Source organism: Leptidea sinapis, chromosome 45, assembly GCF_905404315.1.
Source record: "Leptidea sinapis chromosome 45, ilLepSina1.1, whole genome shotgun sequence".
Taxonomy (NCBI): Eukaryota; Metazoa; Arthropoda; class Insecta; order Lepidoptera; family Pieridae; genus Leptidea; species Leptidea sinapis.
This window is the reverse complement of record NC_066309.1, coordinates 6257556-6282124: the sequence shown is the minus strand read 5'-3', so window position 1 is coordinate 6282124 and position 24569 is coordinate 6257556. Positions and strand designations below refer to the sequence as shown.

Below are 24569 nucleotides of genomic sequence, written 5' to 3'. Positions count from 1 at the left end.
TTTATAGTAGTCAGAGGCTCTGCTTTATAGCCTCTACTTTTGGTCACTGAATTGACTTCTCTTGACTCTATGATCTCTTTTGACCGACCATCTCTAGACGGGACTACCTTTTTACTTACAGTCTCGACTGTATCTGTCACACTAGGTCTCTCCGGATCACCGGACCTTGTGGTGTATCTATATGTCTCAGAAAAGTTGTCACTACTGTTACTTTCTCGCCTATTCACCGGCGACTTCATCCTAGCATCTAAGCGGGACGTATATGGACTGCCAGTGTCTCTGTTTATAATAGAGTCCGTTTTATAAATTGGAATTTTACGTTCTTCAGATATACGATCTTTGTAGGGTGATGGGGTGCCGTAACGAGATGATAGCCTGCTTCCGTCTGATTCGTCATCAGCATGTAATGTTTGATAAAGGTCCGGAGCTCGTTCACGTAGTCCTTTAAGGAATATTTTCTTCTTATCTGTTTCATCATGCGACTTGCTGAAACCATTTGTATGACCATTAGTTGCTGGTGTTGTTTTTCCATATCTAGCACCAAATAATCCATCACGCCTTCTTTCAGTCTCACGCGAAACAGCATCAGCGAGATCACGTTGGCTTCGATTTATAATTGAGACAATTCCTGGACTTTTAAGTTGTTCAGGAGTTTCATCAAGCCGACTCAGATGAGGATTCGATTTGTACATAGTTGAGTAATTTCTGCTCATTCCTGTCACGTATCTAGGATGTGTTTCCGGTTCAGGTACGCCCATAGCAAAACTCTTACTCCTGTTGAGACCTTTGTAGGTCCTCGCTGGTTTCACTGGACCGGGCGGGTAGCCGTTTGTCTTACCGTCCGGCGAATTGTTATTGATATTAATGGCACTAGTTGATCTTTTGTTCGAAGTAAGCCGATGCCAGTATTTATTTGAGCTCGGTTTCTCAGTTTTTTCTTTACGTTCGTGTAGTTTCCTTGGCAGAGTCTGGGCACTGCGGGAGTGGTCTTCGCTTTCAGTGTTCGGATTCAAACGACTTGTCGAGTGACTGAACCGTCCGAGAGTACTCGAGAATTGGCCCCTGGAACATAAAAACTGAATGTAAAAACACGTGGAATAAAAACAACAACCCACACACGCTTATTTGTTATCTGATTAGTATCATAAAAACGTAATCGTGTGTTTGGGAACGTAATTGGTTTCAATGGGGAATCTCCGCCTACATAAGTATCAACTATGCTTTGTTCAAATGTTTTCAACTACCTTAATATTATAACAATTCTAAGAATATATTAAGCACCAAACATCGTACATTACATAATATATTGTTCTTCATAATATAAGCTTTGTTACAAGTAATGCTGATATAAATCCTTATTAAACTGGTTTATGTATTGTATATTTTTATTGAAAAGAGCGCAAAAAAAAGAATGCTGGGAGAGTTTCTTGCGCCGCTTCTTCTCTCTCAGAGCGCCATTTGTTTCCGAAGCGGTAGTAGTAGTAGTATCTAGTAGTTATTAGAAATGACACACAAAAAGAATTCTAAAGGAATCAATTTTGAGAAAATAAATGCCTTTTATGCCTTTTATGACATTTAGATGTATACGATGTATATACTTTTACAACAAGATCCCAGAAAATGTTCAAAACAAAAGTATAACGTTATTCAAAAGAATTGTTAAAAAACGTATGTGTGGTAAAGGTTACTTTAACATAAATGACTTTCTTTATGATAGCACAGATTGGGAATGGAGCGACCGCCCTCAGGCTATTAAATAATAATTTTAATGGTACTATATTACTTTGTAAACATATTTTTTCGATGAAAAAAAAAGCGGTGGAGTTAGTTGCGCACATTCTTCTCAGGCTTTCGTTTTGGAAAGGGTGGTACTTTTTGACTTTCAATAAGTGACGTCACATCGTATTTTGAATAGAAATATTTGAATTTGAATTTATTATCATTTAGGCCAGAATATTGATATTTTTATCTTCTGTTTATAGTATAAATTAAAATTATCTCTATTCCATTAAACTAATAGTCAGTATATAATTAATAGAATAATAATTATCAATACAGTTTATTTTTCTGTATTTTGTAATAATTTTTTTGTTATAATAATATTTGGCTGGTATGATAATTTGGGTACATGTATAAGTGAATTATAAATGAATACTATCATAGATACTAGTAAAGATTGACCGTGTCACATTAAAGAAGATGTGAGTATTGAAATGTAATGAGAACAAATGTTTGTTAGGAGAATATGTGACGAGACGTGCAATACTTGCACGTGATAGTAAGTGATACGCCCTGCACAATGTATTGCAGTAGCCGCCCAGGATTCTTGGTTTAGCCCGAAAACTGAGCGACATCGCAATTGTGCTGGTAAATGTGGATCATGTTAAGTCATGCTAAGTCTAATAAGTCCAGTTATTTCACCAGCTCAAACCGAAACACAATAATGCTTGCACATTACTGCTTCACGGCAAAAAAAGTTAGTTTGTATGCAGGCAGGGCGGATAAGATTTGACTATCGAAATAAAGATTTTTCTTGAGTGTTAATTCCGCCAATATTCGTTTTCATACAATTGGAAACGTATTTCTCCTCTACACGAGGCATCCTCAGGAGATGTTGACTCGCCAATCTCCTGAGGATGCCTCGTGTAGAGGCGTAACACATGTCGAATTGTTTGAAGATGAATATTAGCGGAATTAACACTTAAGAAAACTCAAAACATTTCGATACTTATGGATTTCCGCAAAATAACGCCTACTTCAATAAATTTTCTAAGATAAGACTAGCCAATGTAGATTGTTCCATGATGAAACTGAATTAAGAATAATAATTAAAAAGTAGAGTATGAAAATTAAGAGATCCTGAATAAAAGGGTTGTGGCATGTCAAGTTTCATACCCCTCTGAAAGACAGGCGTGATCAAGTGTCGGCAAGTATTTTTATGACAGTAAGGGACGAGACGAGCGGGACGTTCAGCTGATGGTAATTTATACGCCCTGCTATTACAATGCAATGCCGCTCAGGATTCATGAAAAACCCAATAATTCTAAACGGCCCAACAATTGCGTTCGTCACCTTGAGATATAAGATGTTAAGTCTCATTCGCCCAGTAATTTCACTAGCTACGGCGCCCTTCAGACCCAAACACAATAATGCTTACACATTACTGTTTCATGGCAGAAATAGGCGCCGTTGTGGTACCCATAATCTCGGCGGCATCATTTGCGAAGGAGCCTCCCACTGTTAAAAAGATGCAGAAATGTGCAGAAACGGCTAGTAAATGCTTCATCTGGTAAAGTCGGCTCTAGTCGGATAAGGGAACGTCATATTATATATTAATATCTGGACGACCGAGCCTTGCTCGGATTTTTAAGAATGTACAAAACTTGAACAAAAAAAAAACTAATAGGACATCTGGATTCGAACCGGGGTCTTCTGCTTTCCGGATCACCTAATGTCCCAGCTCAGAAGCTATAATAGTCTTGTATATAGTGGCGAAATTTACCTTTGTATTCTAATGTTATTTTAGCTGTTTCTCATTCAAACATGGATAAAACCATTTTTTTAAATTTAAACCTAGCTAGATCGATTTATCACCCCCGAAATCCCCTCCATACTTAATTTTATGAAAATCGTTGGAGCCGTTTCCGAGATTCAGATTATATATATATATATATATATACAAGAATTGCTCGTTTAAAGATATAAAATATCTAATGTGGTTGTAGTTGAAAATATTGTTATATCGTTATTGTTTTTCTATATAACACATTTTTCATATAATTATTTTATATTATTAACAGCAGTAATAATTGTTATATACAGTAAAGTAAAATACAACAAAAATACTATAAAACTAGCTAAATCTATTCAAGGGAATACTTAATTAAAATTAAATAGAATTTCTTACTCTTAACTACTAAATAACATAAATAATTAAGGACATGAACATAAAATCTTATATCTTATATATATATACATATATAATCTGAATCTCGGAAACGGCTCCAACGATTTTCATAAAATTAAGTATGCAGGGGATTTCGGGGGTGATAAATCGATCTAGCTAGGTTTAAATTTAAAAAAAATGGTTTTATCCATGTTTGAATGAGGAACAGCTACAATAACATTAGAATACAAAGGTAAATTTCGCCACTATATACAAGACTATTATGGCTCAGATGGGACATTGAGTGATCCGGAAAGCAGAAGACCCCGGTTTGAATCCAGATGTCCTATTAGTTTTTTTTTTTGTTCAAGTTTTGTACATTCTTAAAAATCCGAGCAAGGCTCGGTCGTCCGGATATTAATATTAATAGTCAGAAGATTGGGTCCAAATTATATTTAATTCAAACTTACATTAAATTTATTACATTTTAATTTACAAAACCAATTTATATTATTATCAGATAAAGTACTAATTTAACTAATTATTCTTGCATACAAATAATCTAATATATAAAATTCTCGTGTCATGGTGTTAAACATTGAACTCCTCCGAAACGGCTTGACCGATTCTCATGAAATTTTGAGTGCATATTGGGTAGGTCTGAGAAACTATTTTTCATCCCCCTAAATGTTAAGGGTGGTCCACACGATTATTTTTTTTTAATTTGTTTGATTATGAGTCAGCATTAAAAATACATACAACTTCAAATTTTCACCCATCTACGATCAACAGTTACTTTTGTATCGCGATTTTAATATCGGCAATACAACGTTTGCTGGGTCAGATAGTAATTTATAATATTTTTTCGCGCGTTCATTAGCGATGTAATTAGACTATAGTTATATGATTAATTACCACGAAAAGAACCAGGAAACGTCGAGTCATACTTTATTCAACTAACATCAAACGCCTATACCTACACCTGTCGCGACATTCTGAGATAATGACTCATGCGTCATTAGCATTGCTACATGGCTCTTTAAATTACCCGACGAACAACACTGACTCAACGTTTGTGGGCTAAATAAGGGCTGTTTTACCGTGAAACCACTAATTTACCCTTACTAGGCAACACTCACGGACAACCGCAGATGAAAATGGCAACCGATGCCGGAACGCACTGGAGTTCTTGATTGAAGTTTGCGAGACTATAATTATTATGACTATTGTTTTACTTTAATTAATATCAATTCTATCTTAGTGTTAGTGACAAATTAACTATATTTACACTTATATAAAACGTAATAGAGTGTCTACCAATAGTACGATTAAACACAATATTAATTGCGTCTTTTTTAATTAATATTTTAATAAAACAGTTTTATAAGACATGGCCTGCTCTCTGCTCTAAGCGACACGCCGACATAGAGTCGCTGAAAATTGAAGAACAATCAGTAACTTAGTTTCCCATGAGAAAAGGGTGAAACTCCATAGATTGATGGCCAGACAGACAAAACGCCTGCATTAAAGATAGCGGTAGTCGTTTTGAATAGAATGCAAAAAATTGCTAATGAAATTACTAGGCAAATGAGACTTAACATTTTATGTATCAATAGTCGTTATCCCAAAATATCTAATAGTGTTGATATAGAACAGATGTTGGCTGTACATTATGTTTGATGATCAAAATGTGTGATCAAACAAAATACTCTTATTGCCTATATAGTTGAGTTAGATTAAGATACATGTATTTTTACGCATACGTAAAAGCAATTGAAAATGTTGTCCACTTTATCAACCGTCGAGTTTTAAACACAAACAATACATCAAGAAATAAATAAAGGATACAATCACACAATCTGTTCCATCTCAAAAGCTCTTTTTCGGCTAAAACTTTCTATTTCAAAAGTTTGGGCAGATAGTAAGTTGTTTTTCCTTATACGACTTAAGAAAACGGATAAAGAACAAATTACTATGCTAATACCACCATTCGCCAGCGTAGGTTCGTTGTGGAGTATTTTGAAAGCGTACAAAATTGCTTTATTACAACACTATTTTGTTACAACAGACCTATGGGACCTATGGTGGCTTATGGGTTCAACTACATACTCGTAGTTCAACACATAATGATAATAACATAATAACATGAGTTCGCTAGCATTAGATTTTGCTTCAACTTTTGAGATTCGGTTTTTTTTATGGAATAGGAGGACAAACGAGCGTACGGGTCACCTGGTGTTAAGTGATCACCGCTGCCCACATTCGCTTGCAACACCAGAGGAATCACAAGAGCCGGCCTTTAAGGAAGGTGTACGCACTTTTTTTGAAGGTACCCATGTCTTATCGTCCTTCCGGGACGATAAGACATACAAGCACAAGCACACCGCACAAGAAAGCTCATTCCACAGCTTAGTAGTACGAGGAAGAAAGCTCCTTGAAAACCGCACTGTGGAGGACCGCCACACATCCAGATGGTGGGGATGATATCCTAATTTGTGGCGTGTCGTGCGAAGGTGGTTTTACAAGACATCACTATATATTATAAAACAAATCCTCCGCTGTCTGTTCGCGATTAACTCAAAAACTACTGCACCGATTTTCATGCCGATTTCACAGATTAATGGACGACCTATATAGCCCAGTGGTTAGTGACCCTGCCTACTGCGCTAGAGGTCTCGGGTTCCGGTAAAATATGGATGTTTGTTTCGGAGTCATGGGTGTTTATTTGTATTTATGTATGTTTATGTAAGTATATTGTGTTAAATATATCGTTGTCTTGTAACCTATAGTACAGGCTATGCCTAGTTTGGGGCAAGATACTTTGTGTCAAAGTGTGTCAATATTATATTATATTATATTACCAATGGATAGGGTGGTGCTCGAAGAAGGTTTTAGTATATAATTCAGATATATTAATATGCCTTGCCTTTATTCAATAAAAATTAAGATAATTTAAGAAACTTCAAAATTTCGAGACTTTCTGAAACTTTTCTGACAGATTCGTTCTCCCAAATTTTACATTAGGCAATAATGTAATTTAGCTGATAAAGATACAATTAGCTTTAGTAATAATAATTGTTATAAGAGTTGAGTTATATTAATAATGTACCGTCGCTAGCCACGTAATAATATGCGAGTACGTTAAGTAATTGAGACTGCAAAGGAATGCGACCACAAGGAAAATAAACCACCTGATCGCAATTATTCCAATGGTTGCGCTTTACATGCGCCGCGTACTTTATCAAGTCGTACATTGTCATAAATATTCGTTTTACATTTAATGTTCAATGTTATATTAAACATTACAATTTTACACAAGTTTACAATAACATTATGTATGGGAATTATTGGCACCAGTTGACTGTATAGCATAGGCGTCTCCCAAACCTTTCCATTTTAATATGGAGACGTTAATCTTGTCTTCGCTAGATTTCTCCATATTCAGTTATGGTGCGGAGACCTTGACACTGAAAAAGGCCGACAGACACTGAATAGACGCCTTTGCAATGTGGTGCTGGAGAAGAACGCTACAGATTCCATGGACCGCCTTTCGCGCCAACGTGTCTATTCTGAGAGAGCTTAATGTCAAAAATAGACTTTCCACTATATGCCTTTGTAGTGTGCTTGAATTCTTCGGACATATTGCTCGTAAAGAGGGTCACAATCTAGAACAGCTGATGGTGACGGGCAACGTCGCAGAGGACGCAGTGCCACGAGATAGTCGGACCAAATACGGTCTTCTCTGAACATGATGCAGCGGGGGAGTCACGACCCTCAGTAATGAGGAAAACGACGCGAGGAGGAAGAGGAATCTTGATATATAATTTAAAGTTAACTATACAAAAAAAAATGTTTGTTTGGTACGCTTTCCCGCCTTAACTACACAACAACACCCAAACGTACAAATCTAAAAACAGTGTCTGTCTAAGATCACTCAAAACTCATCAATTCAAAGCTAATAAAACAAAATAATTATATATTTACCATCATCAGCCGGAAGACGTCCACAGCTGGACGAAGGCTTTTATATTAATAATGTAACACAAAAAGGTGTGTGTGTACTTATGTATGCATGCAATAAGTTATACTTCTTTAGCGTAACAAAGCAAGAATTCTTAAAATTATTTATACCTCCTGCTATTCAACGTTTGTAGAAAGAACAATATTGTAAAAATCTTGCAAAGATGACTTTGACAATTAATTATTAAATAACGAATACGGCTGTATTGGCTTGAACCCTTTGCCTGTCGCAAACGTCAGAAAATTTTAGGAACTAAACCAACTTCACCTTGTTACTTTTGTGTTACAGTATTCCGCGGTCATCTTAAAATTTCACTCTTATCATTTTTTCATAACGCGCCTAAGTAAGTACAACTTCAAAAACAAAACTGTTAACGGCTATATGGCAACGTACAAATTGCTAAGCATTTCAATTGTCTTCATTTTCTATAATATATTAGTTACTTTAAAATGCAAAATTTCTTTGAAATGTGCTTTCAATATTAAATCTCTATCGCCTTACAAATAAACTTGGTATAAAGTTATAACTGATGACAAACAAAGAAAATGCAAAATGTTTACAATATCGTTGACTGTCAATACAATGATAATTCTGAAGTATTCCGAATGACAAGCTGCTTTGCAGATAAACGCGGGAAACGTTATACGTCTGAACAAACCATTCGTAAGCAAAATGTCTATTTGTAAACATTTTACATATTCTTGGTTTATGCCTAGTTATGACTTGCCAATTTTATTTGTAAGGCCGTATAAGTATAAATATCTATATAACGCTCTTTGAAACAAAGCTACAAAACAACTCGAATGAAGAATCTCATTATTATGACAATAACAAGAATATTAATACCAATAAGTATAGTTTGAGAACACGGACTTTAAAACACAAAAAACATCCTATTTCTACCACTCGACAATCGACTGTCGGTACATCACTAGGTACCTATAAGATTTCTCAAATTCGCAATTCCGAAACCGGCTGTAAGAAATGGTTGAACATCATACAACGTTGGCAATTGAATGAGACATTTGTGATGCGTAATAAAAAAAAAAACAAAACAATCTTATTGATATCTTTAGATTGAAATCTCATCAATTCCTTTTATTGAATGAGATAATCGGTAGTGTCGCCAAGTTTACTGCGCATTATTGGTTACCTCTGAGCAATAATCATTAATTAATCTTTATGTCGATATCTACCGTGTAGGAGGCAGACATTATAATAATATAAATCTTTAGTTAACAGTCTATTTAAGGCATGGAAACAGGTGGGCCATATTAATTTAATTTCACGCTTTTTATGACGCTTCGAGGAAAAAATACCTATCGATTGTTATTTTTTTTTACAAAGATGCAATGTTTTCGTGTTTAAGTCTTAATGTCTGACTATGGCAACAATTTGACATTAATTATTGCAGTACTAACATTTTGATTGACCGCGTAATACCCTTCGTTATCTCTGATGACTGTATAATGTGAAATTTTTGTTTATTCTCTCACAGATGGCACATTTGCTTCCGAAGCGGTTCAGATGCTAGCGTTTTAACGAATTCTTATAGATTTAATTTTACAAATAATTATAACATTTATCGCATGATGCGTGTTAATGAGTATATAATTACATAAACTTAAAGCATGTCTTACCTGTCTCGGTGATCGCGGCCATCACCTGCTGCGCCCTGTCTCGCACTGCCCTCGTACTTATGTTCTCGGCCGTAGATGCTGGGCGCGAAGGGGTCCTCCCCGAGGTAGTAGCGGTGCGGGGGGGCGGACGGCGGCGCCAACTCTCCACCGTATTGTTTATAAGTTCGTGACGACTGCTCGGGCGACGGAGTACGTGAGGTACGATGGCGAGGCTTACGCTCAGCAGAAGCCGAACGTATCTTCCCAACTAACTTTCTGATAGAGTTCCCTATTGCTGATCCAACTGACTTCCGAACAGGCGATGCTCGTTTCCCACTGTCTGCAAACCTTGTCTTTTGATTTAGCCTCCGTTCTTCTCTGTCGCGGCGACGCGGCGGTGTCCTGTCTCGATCGTAACTGCCTCGGCGTTCTCTGGGAGGGGAATAGTCTGGAGGCGGTTCTATAGCGCTGTCTTCCCGACTGTCACGTGACCGGCCTGAATTCCCATTTCGCGACGAACTTCTGTAGCCACTGTCGTAACGGTGGTCTTCGGATGACTTTTGTTTTGATAGACGCTTGCGTTCTGGAACAATTGGGGGACGATAGTCTTCTTCAACAGATGGCTCGCGGAATGAACGGTCTGTTTCAAGAGGATGGAATGGGGAACCTCTGGGTGGACTGTGCATTGTGGATGAAGATACGTAGGCGGAATCGTCACGGGAAGGTGGGTGATGTCGACCAATCGGCGAAGTCCTTCCCTGGGGTGAATCCCGTTTTCCATAGACATGCCGTGGAGATCCATTTATTCGGTCATCACTTGTATACGGTATTCTTGTTGCTGGAGGGGAAGGTGAAGAACTACGTGGCTCGGGCATCCTGGGCTTTGACGCCCGTCTCTGGGACCAATCAGCCACTCCCTTAAAATATCCGCCTGTTCTGTTTTCTTGTACAACAGGTCGTTCGTCTGATGGTGTTGATGACTTAGTTTTTCTTAGAAGTCTGTCGGGATACACGGGAGCAGGCACCGAAGATGTTTTACCGTAATATCCTTCGTCTTCAATTTTTTTCGGGAAGTAGATCTTCTCCGGGCGGCGTGCGAGTTCTTCGGCGATCGAGTCGTGTGATGAACGGGACTCACTACCAAAATGACTTTCGAGCCATTTAGACGTCTCCTTTTTGCGAGTTTCCTCCTCGACGTCAAAGTTGAGAGGTCGTTTCGCAAAGTCTTTCTCGAGATCTGCAAAACAGATATAGTGTAAGTATGTTACGAGGAGGACGTGCGCGCGCGCCGGCGACGACCGCGATATGCCGCACCTCGTCGACGAAGCTCGCCCAACACATGTTATGGCGTAATCGTAGAGTCAATAAGTTTGGCAAAACGTTGAAGGTCAATGCAAGATGCAAACAACCAAGGCATTTTTCTTGAGTCTCAGCGCGTCCAATTATTGACTGAATATTAATTTGTAGGTCGACAAGGCTTTTGTAATTATGTAACTGAACTGCCATTACGAGTAACACGCCGGTCTCGAGCATCAAGTTACGAGTATTTAAACTCATGATTTGGCTGTTGCTAAACAGTTTATGTTATTTGATGTGTTTATAAATCACGTTAATAAACCTGATAATGGTTAGGAAATTGTCTCCGAGTTTTACACATAAGTTTTATTTCATAATTTTTATGTTTCCTGTCTTTTGCAATACCTTAGTATTAGAAATTATGTAATGACATTCGGGACAGAATGTAGATTATAATTTTTCTAAATATTAAATGTGTGTTTATCCTTTTATTTTTAATTAATTTGTTAAAAATTCTAACTTATTACGAAAATAAAATTTGTTAATATGAGTAACTTTTGTAGCTCATTTGCTCCATTTCCTCGCCTCCTTTCGGTTGTATTAAGTTTTTATTATATAAACGATTTGATTACTTGTAATTTAGACCGATTTTATAATTAGTGTGAGCATTAATCAAATAGCAATATGTAAAGTTATAAATTAACATATAGAATAATAGATCTGTTCAGTATATTACAGTCCTTCGCACAGGATACCGGCTAGATTATGGGTACCATCTTATTTCTGCCGTGAAGAAGTAATGTGTAATTGTGTTTTGTCTGAAGGGTTTCATCTTCAGTCTCGTGCCAGATTTTGGCGAGACAAAACGTCCTGAAGATGCCTCGTGTAGAGCCGAAGCACGTGTCGAATTGTTTAAAGACCAAATATTGGCGGAATAAACAATAAAGAAAAACTCAAATCATTTGGATAATAAGTAATTAAAAACAAAACGTTTACTGTTTTTTTAAATTTCCGAAAAGACAATGAATCCTACGATATTCAGGCCATATTTGGAATATGATATAAATTGGCATTCAACAAACTAAACATAATTGTAACAGGAACCATGGCGTTTTTATGGATGCGTACATAATCTATTATTTACGGATCGATCGTCTGGATGCGTTATACATAAATTATAATTTGTGGATCGTACAAATTCCACTGTTATTTTTTCGTTATTTTTTGTTAAGTATGTATTTTTTTAAGTTTTATCTGTTTCACGTCAATTGCGTCAAACGAAAAAGTTTCAAATGTTCTTTGAATCATTAATTTGATGAAGAATTGTACAATTTCTCACACTTAGAAAAATAATCTAATATATAAAATTCTCATGTCGCGGTGTTTGTAGTTAAACTCCTTCGAAATGGCTTGACCGATAGGTCATTAGGATCAGGCTTGGTAGGTCTGACAATCGGACAACATCTATTTTCATCCCCCTAAATGTTAAGGGTGGTCCACGCCAAATTTTTATTTTATGTTTTTTGACATTTTTTTTTTAATTTATTTGATTATGAATCAGCATTAAAAAATACATACAACATCAAATTTTCACCCATCTACGGACTACGATCAACAGTTACTTTTGTATCGCGATTTTAATATCGGCAATACAACGTTTGCTGGGTCAGCTAGTATACATATAAAGATGTATTAAAATAAAGCAGGTTAATGAGTAGCGCTCAATGTATGCGTAAATATGCATGCAATGTAACTCAAAAATTTACTGGTTTGTTCCCTATTTCTTTAACATATGTAGCGTGGGACAGGAAGCAACATTCAACAGTGACAAACATAAAACAGCGCACGTTTAACGATTCCATGCCCGAAGGGTCACTAAGTACTCAGAAAAGAAAGCTATTACCTATATAGACTTTGCTACTCGTCCGTACCTCTTTCTGTCAGTCTTTGTCCTTATAGTTACACAATTGACATTTTGACTGAGTGTAGGTATAAGTTAGTCACCAGTAATGACACTTTTTGTGAAAAAAAAACGGATAAGTTAAAATATGACTAAGTATAAAGTTTGCTTAGAACATTCCATTTATTTTTATATAACTAGAAACTGTTTTTTTTTATGAAAATAAGGGACGAGACGAGCAGGAGGTTGAGTTTGTGGTAATTTATACGCCCTGCCCATTACAATGCAGTACCGCTCAGGATTAATAAAAAACCCAAAAATTCTGTGCGGCACTTCAATCGCGCTCATCACCTTGAGACATAAGATTTTAAGTCTCATTTACCCAATAATTTCATTAGCTACGGCTCCCATCAGACAGAAACACAATAATGCTTACACATTACTGCTTCACGGCTGAAATAGGCGCCGTTGTGGTACCCATAATCTAGCCGGCATCCTGTGCAAAGGAGCCCACTGGTTGTTGCCGCTAAGCCAACAAATATTAAAAATTGCCGCTAAATTAAAAAAAATACTTTAAAGTCTAAAAAATTAAACAATGTAATATCTTATGCGAAGGTACTGAACCCTTTCTGCAAGTATGATTCACGACTATATTTTGTAGTAAGAAATGCGAAGTGTTTAGCTTTGAATACACATAGACCTACTCATGTGTAACCTCACTTGTTGCGTAGGCCTAATGATTGTCCAAACATGGCATCAGATGGACATATGACGTAAAAATACCAGTTTATATGATGTGTACCGCAGAACTAGGTCTCAGATACGATTAACATAGATAGTCGTACGTGGAAAATGCCTCGTCTACTCTAAATATGGCGTTGTTAAATAAAAGCTTTTTACAATAATGCTTGGATTTTAAAACGTAGGACGAGACTAGCTTATGGTCAAGAACATGTAAAACTATCTAAGATTTAGCTTTAACTTTCTACAACTTTCTTTCTTGCCCGTCACCCATCAGACTTGTGACAGAATGGCTCCTATCATATACAGAAACATACACAGAAACTGAAGATCTCCTCAAGATATGTAACATATAAAACAAATAATAAAATATTTCATAAGATACATAATAGCTTTAAGGGTAAATGTATACACTTCTATAATAAAGTCCCAGCCACTGTTCAGGCATTATCTATAAATAAATTTAAATGTTTCATAAAAAAATGGCTCTGTCGTAAATCCTATTACTCCACTGCTGAATATCTAAATGATCGGACAGCCTGGGACTAGATTGTGATTATTTTAAAGCGATAGAAATGACTGTACAATATTGAAAAGGGCGCAAAAAAAAGAATGCTGGGAGAGTTTCTTGCGCCGCTTCTTCTCTCTCAGAGTGTCATTTGTTTCCGAAGCCTGAATGACATCAAAAAAAATTCTAAAGGAATTAATTTTGAGAAAATAAATGCCTTTTATGCCTTTATATAAAAGTAAAAAATACAAACGAGCACATACTGTTTACAACATAGGAATATTCTACATATATTATGAACTATTGTATAATGTTGTTAAATTAACTTAGATGGATGCGTGCTCCTTCATTTTTAATGTTATTATAAACCAATATAAATTGATTTACGCGAAAATGGTTACCATAACACAAGTTAGATCTTATCATGGGTATCCGAGTTTCAATTCAACACTGCATTGAAGAAGTGAAAAAAAAATTGTAAGGGACGATGTAAGGGACGAGACGAGCAGGACGTTCAGCTGATGGTAGTTGATACGCCCTCGCCATTACAATGCAGTGCCGCTCAGGATTGTTGAAAAACCCAAAAATTCTGAATGGCACTAGGTACTATTATCTTGAGACATAAGATGTGAAGTCTCATTTGCCCAGTAATTTCACTAGCTACGGCGCCCTTCAGATCGAAACATAATAACGTAACTGCTTCACGGCAGAAATAGGCGCCGTTGTGGTACCCATAATCTAGCCGCATCCTGTGCAAAGGAGCCTCGCACTGGAAAATAAATAAATAATTCATTTATTAAACTATGCCTAGTTATCATACCTAAGTAAAACAAACGGCCGGTTAAATGTATTCAACAATAACAATAATTTGTTTTAGCGTCAAGGTAACGAGTATATAAATGAAGGTGTTTTGTTATTACAATAGACCTATATAAATTATTTGACGTATTCAATTAACAAAGTATCAATATTATTTTACTAAAGTACAGATTGAGATTTTTTTTATGAGAATGGAGGACAAACGAGCGTACGGGTCACCTGTTGTTAAGGGATCACAGCCGCCCACAATCTCTTGCAACACCAGAGGAATCACAGGAGCGTTGCCGGCCTTTATGGAAGGTTTACGCGCTTTTTTTGAGATAATATTGATATTGGTTCGTGTTGGAAGTAATAGAAGTCACATACAAGCGCTGCTCTTATTGAAATGTTAAACCCTTCTAATATTTTAAATGCGAAAGTTTGTGAGTGTGTGTATGTTTGTTACGTCTTCACGCAAAAACTACTGAATGGATTTCAATGAAACCTTACAATAATACTGGGTGGCCGAGAAGTTGACGTCCAAAGCTAAAATTTTAATTTGGATCATTTTATTGGCCAATGTTCTGGGAAGTTTTTAAAAATAGAAGCCATAGGCTCCTTTTATTTTATTTTTGATACCTTGAACATTTTCATGAGTTTAGCTGGAGCAGTTATCTTGAACTTACGACTCAATTCTAAACTAGTTCCGGATTGTCTAAACTATTCATAGTTTCTTATGTGGTTATTGCAACTGTAGTTAATAATTATCAACAATAAAATTAACTAAAAGTGTTCAAAAAAATTAGAAAAAATTCCTAAACCACAATTAGGTGAAAAAAGCGGATAAAAGGGGAATAAAATTATTATCTCCTAAACTACGTAAAATCGTAGAACATACATAGGGGTGATTCGGATACTCATCACCATGAGGCTTTCAAATTTTAGCTTTGGACGTCAACCTCTCGGCCACCCTGTATAGCTTACACATCAGAATAGCACATAGGCTGTAATTTATAAAGCTACAGTGTGAACTATCCAAAATATAACTATAAGTGTCAAGAAGTAGGAAAAAAAACCTGCAATCTGTGAGCTATTTATATGTGCGGCGCAAAGCCAGTAGGAGTTACAAAAATAAAATATTTTCTAATAATGATAATCTCTGGATTTACTGAACCGATTTTAAAATTTCTGTTACCTAACAATAGAAAGCCACAATTTTCCTGAGTGTTATAGGCTATATTCGTCGGCCTTAAAAAATCGCAGGAAAAACGATCGAACACTAAAAATAAATAATATGGCAAAACAACGTTTGCCGGGTCAGCTAGTATCCGAAATAAAAATATAGGATATTAATTGCTTTTTGTAAAAAACTGGTAATATTTTTAAAGGAGTAAGTATTTGGAGTTGTTAGTCATCGAAACAAATATATTTTTGAGGCCAGAAGTTTCGCTTAGCACTTATTTGGCGCTACCTTATCTGCACGCGCCAAGTCGAGCAGAAACAAGCAGTACGGCCGTACCATCCTTTCTCGAAGCAGTTCAGGGAATTTTCGTGTTAGTGTGGATAAAACTAAAAGCCTGTATTTTCAGTAACCAAGTAGGCATTGTATAAAAACGTTACTTTTCAAATTTCATCCAGTTTGAACCATTAGTTTAAGCAAAATTTATTGAATTAATTAAATAATCACAGAAGATCAGCGTTGCAACACACTTGTGTTGGAATACATGCTGAGTGGCCCCTTTTTAAAACAAAACACGTTTTTATATTTTTAAGTTGATTCATTTTGTTATTTGTGTGTGTTGAAATAAATGTTTTTCTTCCATTCTTTCTAAGTAGTGCGGAAATCCATAATCCTGCATTTTTTTAAATTATCTTGAGTGTAAATTCCGCTTGTATTTGTCTTCAATAAATTTGACACGTGTTTCACCTCAACACGAGGCATCCTAAGGAGATGATGATACTCTGAGACGATAACACAAACACATATGCACCAGTAGTTTAAGATTTATAACTGGTAGTAGTAGACTGACTGACCGATCATCAAAACTATAAGGCACTAGCAGACTTAGAAGCTTCAAATTTAGACCACAATTACTGCTTAATGTATAAATCAAGTAAAAACCAAAATATTGTGCAATTTCGGTCCAGTTTTCTAGATACATCAACGGTGATGGTGTTAATGAGAACTTACATCTAATTAATGTCGAATTTGGAAGTTTTGAAGGGCGGGAATTCTCAATTTATGAGTGCAGTAGACTAAAAAGCAGGGCTCAGGCAGCGCTCGCTAAAGGGTAGTGACAGGGGACAGTGGGATTTAAGAAAATCCGTTGTTGGTATTCAAGAAGGACCTACGGGAAATGAAAAAAGTAGGACTTATCTCATAAAAGAAGTGAGATCCCATCAAAAACATAACTTGTAAAAAACCAAGTCTCGCAACTCAATTCTGCTAACGTATTAAGGTGTGTGATCCATGTAATACCAAGTCGGTCAATTTATTCAGTCCTTCTTAAGTGTCCTTCTGTCTTAAGTTATTACGTAATTAACTAACCTAACAACATAGTAATTATAACATAATAATTAACTCACTATATATATTTTATTAATTTGATAATTGATATTTCGATCCAATTGTATGGATCGTGGTCTCGGCGGAACTGCGGAGGCGGCGAGAAACTCTTGACACATTGACACTTGACACTAATAGTACATCAATCATATCAAATCAAATCATTTATTTGCTGAACAAGGTATTTCATCGTTGGTTAATATATATAATATAACTAGCTGACCCGGCAAACGTTGTTTTGCCATATAAAGTATAATTCACGCGATAGTTTTATAAGTAACAAAATATTGCCCATATTATAGCCTGTACATCATTTTGTTCTATTGTCAATAGTTTTCGCAGCGCACGCAAAAATAGGTTTTCGATTTTACACCTTGTGTTACAAAATAGCAATTTTATTACGGATCCCTAATTCTGAAAAAAAACAACATAGCCTATAGACTTCCTCGATAAATGGACTACCCAACACTGAAAGAATCATTCAAATCGGACCAGTAGTACCAGAGATTAGCGCGTTCAAACAAACAAACAAACAAACAAACACTGCAGCTTTATAAAATTAGTATAGATAATAATAGTTCCTCTTATTCAAACCCAAAGGGGTATGCAAATTGTGTAAATTTATTTATTAATTGTGTAGAATTATTTAAATTAATTATAGGTTTTTACAAATGTCAAACAAATATTAAATATTACATGATTTTCTTAATTAAAATTTTCGTTCATACTATAGTACAATGATGTCGTATATCGTGAGTACCCGTCATAATAATTAGTATGTTAAAGTTCCGCGATCATAAAAGTTTAAAAACATAATATTATGTATACTAACAACATCTTATAGTGCACCTATCAATATTAAAAATCTTTTTTTAAAATAAATAGATTGAATTGGCCATCGCACAAAGCAATCTTATTTAATATAATAATATGTATTACTTGTGAATTACAAAGTATTTTAGTTAAAAGAAAGATACATTGTGTTTTCAGGAGTTTTCGATGTTTTCTTTTTTTTTTTGATGGCATAAGTAAATATCTGTCTCTACTCTGTTGCACTGCGAAGCCCTTAACTGTGTTAAAAAATATTCGATTTGATACGATAAGTATTTTTAGCAACTTGACATACAAAGAAACAACATATTGTACGAAAATATATAAGCAATTCTAAGTAATTGTAGTCGTAAGTTATCTTCTGCAAGTACATATTTCTTTACACTTATAATACGATTGTTTAACCTGATTTTATAGGTTATAGGTTTATTACCCAATAAATTATATTTCATTCAAATCCGGCTAAAGTACTAAAAAAGTTGTGACAAAGTTTTATTTTAGTGACATCTACAAAAATATAATGGAACTAAGAAACTTTACTGACATCACCGCCATCTAGTGTCGAGTAGCTAGTGTGTTGAAATAATACTAGATGGCAGATCTATCGAATTTCTTACCAACAATTTGTACCAATCTAGCTAAATTATTCAACTAGATAAGTAAATAATAAAATAGATTCTGTAGCTATTCCCAGTTAACCAAAACAGACGTTTAAAAGTATTGACTTTACCATTTTGGCGGAGGCGGCGTTGTCGTCTCATTCTTATCGAAAGACTGTCCCAATCATCTTCCATATTTGGTTTACCTTCCCTCTCAGCTGCAAAAAAGAAATCCTATAATTTCACTTCAGCACATTTAATTGTATTAAAGTTTATCATATAGTAAGAATTCGAATACAATTAAATAAAAGTTTGACAATGTGTCTTAATAAATATTGTAGTTGTTTTACTTTCGGTTTAGAATAACTTGTTGAAATTTCAAAGTATAAAATATACATTATACTAGATGATTATGAAAGTACCCATACCGTGCATATTCATTGAATAAATACTTGGATATTCAATACTTGTTCTAAGGCTGGATACAAACAAGCGCAGCCGGTTGAACTAACCGTTCTCTCGCTGTCGCACAATAGACACTTAATGGGGCAGCCCTACACAATTACACACTGACGCTGAGATATAAAACGAGGACTTTACTTTTGAATTTGGCTGTCTTAGTTTAAGCTCAGCATAATTTCAGCTGTTAAATGACTAAAAACGAAACCAAAGATTACTAAGCCAAGTTAATTTATACGTCTAGAGTCTCTTGCTATTAGCTACGTCTTACACTCGCGATTTGTATGACACCGTGTGTTAGTTTTTTTATTTTTATGGAATGGGAGGACAAACGAGCGTACGGGTCACCTGGTGTTAAGTGATCATCGCCGCCCACATTCTCTTGCAACACCAGAGGAATCACAAGAGCGTTGCCGGCCGTTAGTGTGCGTGAATTTCTCAAACTAGAGGTTTGTTCTAAAGTCTATGTTTTTTCGACGTTTGTATCTATTTCAGCTATCATAGTCTATCTAGAGTCTAGACCAATGACCTTCTTTTATATAGAACGTCATTGATCTAGACGTATAAATCTAAGACGCTAGGCTTACACTCAGATAAGTTTTATGTAAGTAAATTGTGAGGAAAGTCAAATTTCGCTCTATATATTTACCAGTGGGAGGCTCCTTTGCACAGGATGCCGGCTAGATTATGGGTACGGCGCAACGGCGCCTATTTCGGCCGTGAAGCAGTTATGTGTAAGCATTATTGTGCAGCAAGCCGTAGCAAGTGAAATTACTGGGCTAATGAGACTTAACGTCATATATCTCAAGGTGACGAGCACAATACTAGTGCCGCTCAGAATTATTAGTTTTTTCAAGAATCCCGAGCGGCACTGCATTGTAATGGGCAGGGCGAATCAATTACCATCAGCTGAAGGTCCCTTACTGTCATTAAAAAAAATTAAATAGATTTCAGGCTTTGTGCCATGGAACTGGACTGCCTCTAAACGCGGTATTCAATAAAATGTAAGCGAACCTTCTTCAGTCTTGATCCTAGAGTGCAAGTGCGTGGCGATGCGCACTCCTCCCGCCATCAGATCTGTCGAACGCTCCACCTCCTCTCTCTTTCTGCGCTCCTTGCCGCTTGACTCATGGACCAGGCTCTGGTCGCTTGCGATCGACTTTGCCTGAGCAAAAAATATAAACATTAATGATATATCTCACCCTGTTTGAGAATTTCATATTCAGTAGTTGAAATTTGTAAAACATTTATGGACCTCGATAACAGCGCTACCTACTGAATCAACTATGGTTTAAACTAAAGAACTAAAGAACCAGCGAAGTAGTTATTTAACAAGAGTTGCCCGCAATTACCGCAAAGTGAGTCCCGCGCTTATGTTGCTGGCGTGCCACAAATCACAATGTAAGGTGTAAGCAGGCAGTAGGTCAACTTAATTTAATTTTATAATTTGTTTAAAAAATTAAACACGAAATTTGACTACTTATAAGTTTGTAGTTGATTCGTAGTAATCGCAAAAACCAAAGGCATTCAATATATATGAAAAGAGGGAGACCCCATAAGTAACTTTAACATAAACTATTAAAATTATATGATAATAGTAGTAGGGATATTAAATTTCAGGGCTGAAGACCCGATCAAAACTAAGATACCTACAAACTTTTAGAAAATCTCAATAAATAACGAAAAATTGTGCACACCTGGTAGAAGTGAAACCTTCAAAAAGTTTGGCTTCAATATGGTCAACACTTGTTTAATAATTTTAAAATATGCGTTGTGCCTGAACCTCTAAACTGCATATGAAATCCTGGTACATGTTGCTAGGATGACACATGCTTTCAATCGCTATGAAAGACATTACTATCACCGCTACCATATTTATGTTCTCCTGGTGTCGATGTAGTAGTACGTCGTGCGCGTGACGTCAGAATATATTAAGGTATACTCGCGTCATAGATAAGACAATCTCTTCTTTAACTATGATCGCCTGGTACCAAAAACACTGTTTAATTCACTGTTAAGTTCAATTATTAATGTATGCATCTTTAAGTATTCGTTTTTGCATCAGCATCAACTAAGCTTCCACTGACCCCGCTCACCTATCGGGATCTTACTTTATTGCTAACAACAAAAGGACAACAGCATTCAAAGAGAGTAGAGGTATTTAGTTACAATACTAGACTACCTAAGTAAAAATTGAAAATTAGTTTAGTATGAAACGTGCAGTGATTATTACCTCGTCTTTGGGAAGTTCTTCGTCAAAAACTCTTTCCTGCTGCTGCGTGTGCCTCCTCTCCGTCACAATGGTCCCATCCGGACGCTGAGCTCGTAACTCTTTCTAGAACACAATAAAAATTACTAGATTTAATATTATTAATTTATACTTGAAGTTAATTATATATTAGCAGTGGGCCTCCTTTGCACGGGATGCCGGCTAGATTATGGGTACCACAACGGCGCCTATTTCTACCGTGAAGCAGTAATGTATAAGCATTACCGTGTTTCGTTCTGAAGGGCACCGTAGCTAGTAAAATGACTAGGCAAATGAGACTTAACATCTTATGTTTCAAGGTGACGAGCGCAATTGAATACAATGACACACACTTCTGACTCTAGTCTAGTAATACTACTAATTCTAGATCGTATCATGGCACCGTAGACGAGCAGTAAGGCAGCAAAGAAGTCCGGCAAGGCGCAGAAGAACATATCCAAGACTGATAAGAAAAAAAGAAGTACAAGAGGAAGAAAAGTTACGCAATCAACATTTACAAAGTGCTCAAGCAGGTGCACCCGGACACCGGTATCTCGTCGAAGGCCATGTCGATCATAAACTCTTTCGTGAACGACATCTTCGAACGTATCGCGGCCGAGGCGTCACGTCTTGCGCACTACAACGTGAGGTGCAAACCTCCGTGAGACTCCTGCTGCCCGGTGAGCTGGGCAAGCACGCGGTGAGCGAGGGCACCAAGGCGGTCACCAAATATAATTAATTAATTATGTAGTATATATTATTACAAATTTTTTGTAAAAATACCATCAACTGAACGTCCTGTTCGTCTTGTCTCTTAATTTCACAAAAAATATATTTAGTACTACTTTATATAGCTGTAAATTTATGATTATTAGAGAGAAATACGGGGACGTGGCTCGCTTGGTTGTAATGAAACCCATGAACCCGCAAGGTTCAATACATGTTTCAAAATTTCCTAGAAGAGACAGGTTTAAGCGTTCACTACTTAAAAGTGTTCCACTAACATATGTCGTAGCTTTGAGAATAATCGCCTAACTGACACAGCATGTAATACCAAAGGTACTTGAAACATGCAGATATACTCCATCGCTCCATAGAAGAAAAACAATAACTTTAATTTTATTACGAAATTCGATATACATTATTTAGTTTTCGCTTTAATGTCCGGTGTTGGAAATTATAACAAAAGCATTCCAATATCTTCAAATAAAGGATAATTCAATATTATGGCTCAAACAAAATTAAACAAGTTATATTGTTATTTTGAAAATAATGCTAATATTTGCGGAATTTCTCCAAGTTCTAGGAATAACTTTACCACAAAAATCTAAACAGATCTGCCGTTAGTTCATTGGACATCTGTACCAGATCCACGCATTCAATTTCAAACAAGAGCATTAGCCTTAATAGTACCGTATTATAGAATTTCACGGCGATTCAATATCAGTAGTCCAAGATACCGACGCGGACAAGGCGATCGGAAGATAGTTGTTTTCCGCATTATTTTGAATGTTTCAATCATTTCGATGAAAAGGTGAATAAATTTAATTATCATTAAAATTATTTCTTGAAAGTTCAGAGTATCTTGCTTGTTTTAGGATTGAGAACAATTATTCGAATAACCATTATTATACAAGTACTAGTTGCTACCCGTCACTTCACGCGTGTATAATATACTTCGTCAACGTATGAGGCCTATAAATGTATATTGTTGTCTTGCTAATATTCATGCTTTATTTGAATTGAGTTTACATACAGACAAACCAACAAATATTCTATATATGTATGAGCTACTTTATTGCCTTCGGTACTTTGGAGTATAACCAGCCACTATGCTTGGTTGGACTAATAGAAAGCCTTTGATGCGATTGAGACCTGGGCGGTGCTCTCTCCTGAGGTGCCACGATTATCGATGTATCGAGGCGTTGAAGTATCTGTATGGAAATGATGCGATGTGAGTCCGTCTCCAGGATCAGTTCTCGAAGCCTATCCGACTGCAGTGGAGAGTCAGACAAGGCGATGTCATATCGCTGAAGCTGTTCACTGCTGTGTTGAACTGTGCCTCAAGATCAACGGCGAATACATCACTCACCTTATATTCGCAGACGATATCGTAAACATGGCTGAGACCAACAGCTTCAAGCAAGCCTTGGGCTATATTGGTGACTTTGGAAATGGAGAGGGCTATGCTAGTAATTTCCCTGCGAGATTAAATCATAAATGAGGATATCCGAAGGAGAACCGAAGTTACCGACATAGCCCAAAATGGCAAACTGAAGTGGCATTGGGCAGGGCACATAGTTCGACAGACAAGTGGCCATTGGGGCAGTTAAGTCCTCGAATGGCGACCACGTACCGGAAGACGCAGTAATGGTAGGCCCCCCACAAGATTGAGGGCAGCGATCGTCATGGAATTCTTTGGGGGAGGCCTTTGTGGAGCAGTGGACGTCTTCCAGCTGATGATGCCGTGACACTGGTTCTGTTCAAACTCCGAGGATAGCCCTCTGCATTGCCCTCTGAGCGACCATGAGCTTTCTGATCGGGCCTATAGTTAGCGACTACGTCTGCATACCGTAAGTCATCACTGGCAACACACACTGGTTGAAAACCTTCGTCTTCAGATACTGTGGTATTTGGGACGAGAAGATTTTACGGAGCTTCCCGAACACTGCCCATCTGACAATAACTTACGAGTCTTGGAATCCAAAAGTACTCACAGTGTCATCAGTGGTGATTGTGGTGTTGTAAGCGACGGTGTCTTTGACAAGCCTCGGCCCTCGCGGCACGAGGGCCAGCTGCTGCTCTGTCTCACTCCTCAAAGCGTGTCTGATGTCTTCCTCTTGCGTCTCATTGACGGCTGCTATGAGTGCCTGAAACAAAATAAAGATTCTTACTTTAATATGTATTTCATGCTTCATAACTACCCAAATACTAAGTATAATATCTGTGGTTATGATAGATGCGGTATGTTATTCCAGCATTTTCCGTCGAATATTTAACTAATGAGTTACAATTTGGCAAAAAGCACAGTTTATGGGGTCGTCAAGTGCGTTGATTCTAAAATTTCCCCTTGTACTCGATATTAAATGAAACCCAA

General features: G+C 36.7%; 1 protein-coding gene and 1 pseudogene across 1 annotated transcript in view; one reads left to right on the top strand and one right to left on the bottom strand.

The window, feature by feature from the left end:
* The window catches only part of LOC126977361 (UDP-glycosyltransferase UGT5-like), a 30347-nt gene extending 18948 nt beyond the window's left edge, over nt 1-11399 (bottom strand). The window contains exon 1 of the mRNA XM_050826127.1: nt 11378-11399. Coding sequence (XP_050682084.1) covers nt 11378-11399 — 22 coding nt within the window. The remainder of the gene's footprint in view (nt 1-11377) is intronic.
* A 10469-nt stretch (nt 11400-21868) lies between these two features.
* Nucleotides 21869-22211, top strand: LOC126977360 (histone H2B-like; annotated as a pseudogene).
* Nucleotides 22212-24569: the final 2358 nt, after the last annotated feature.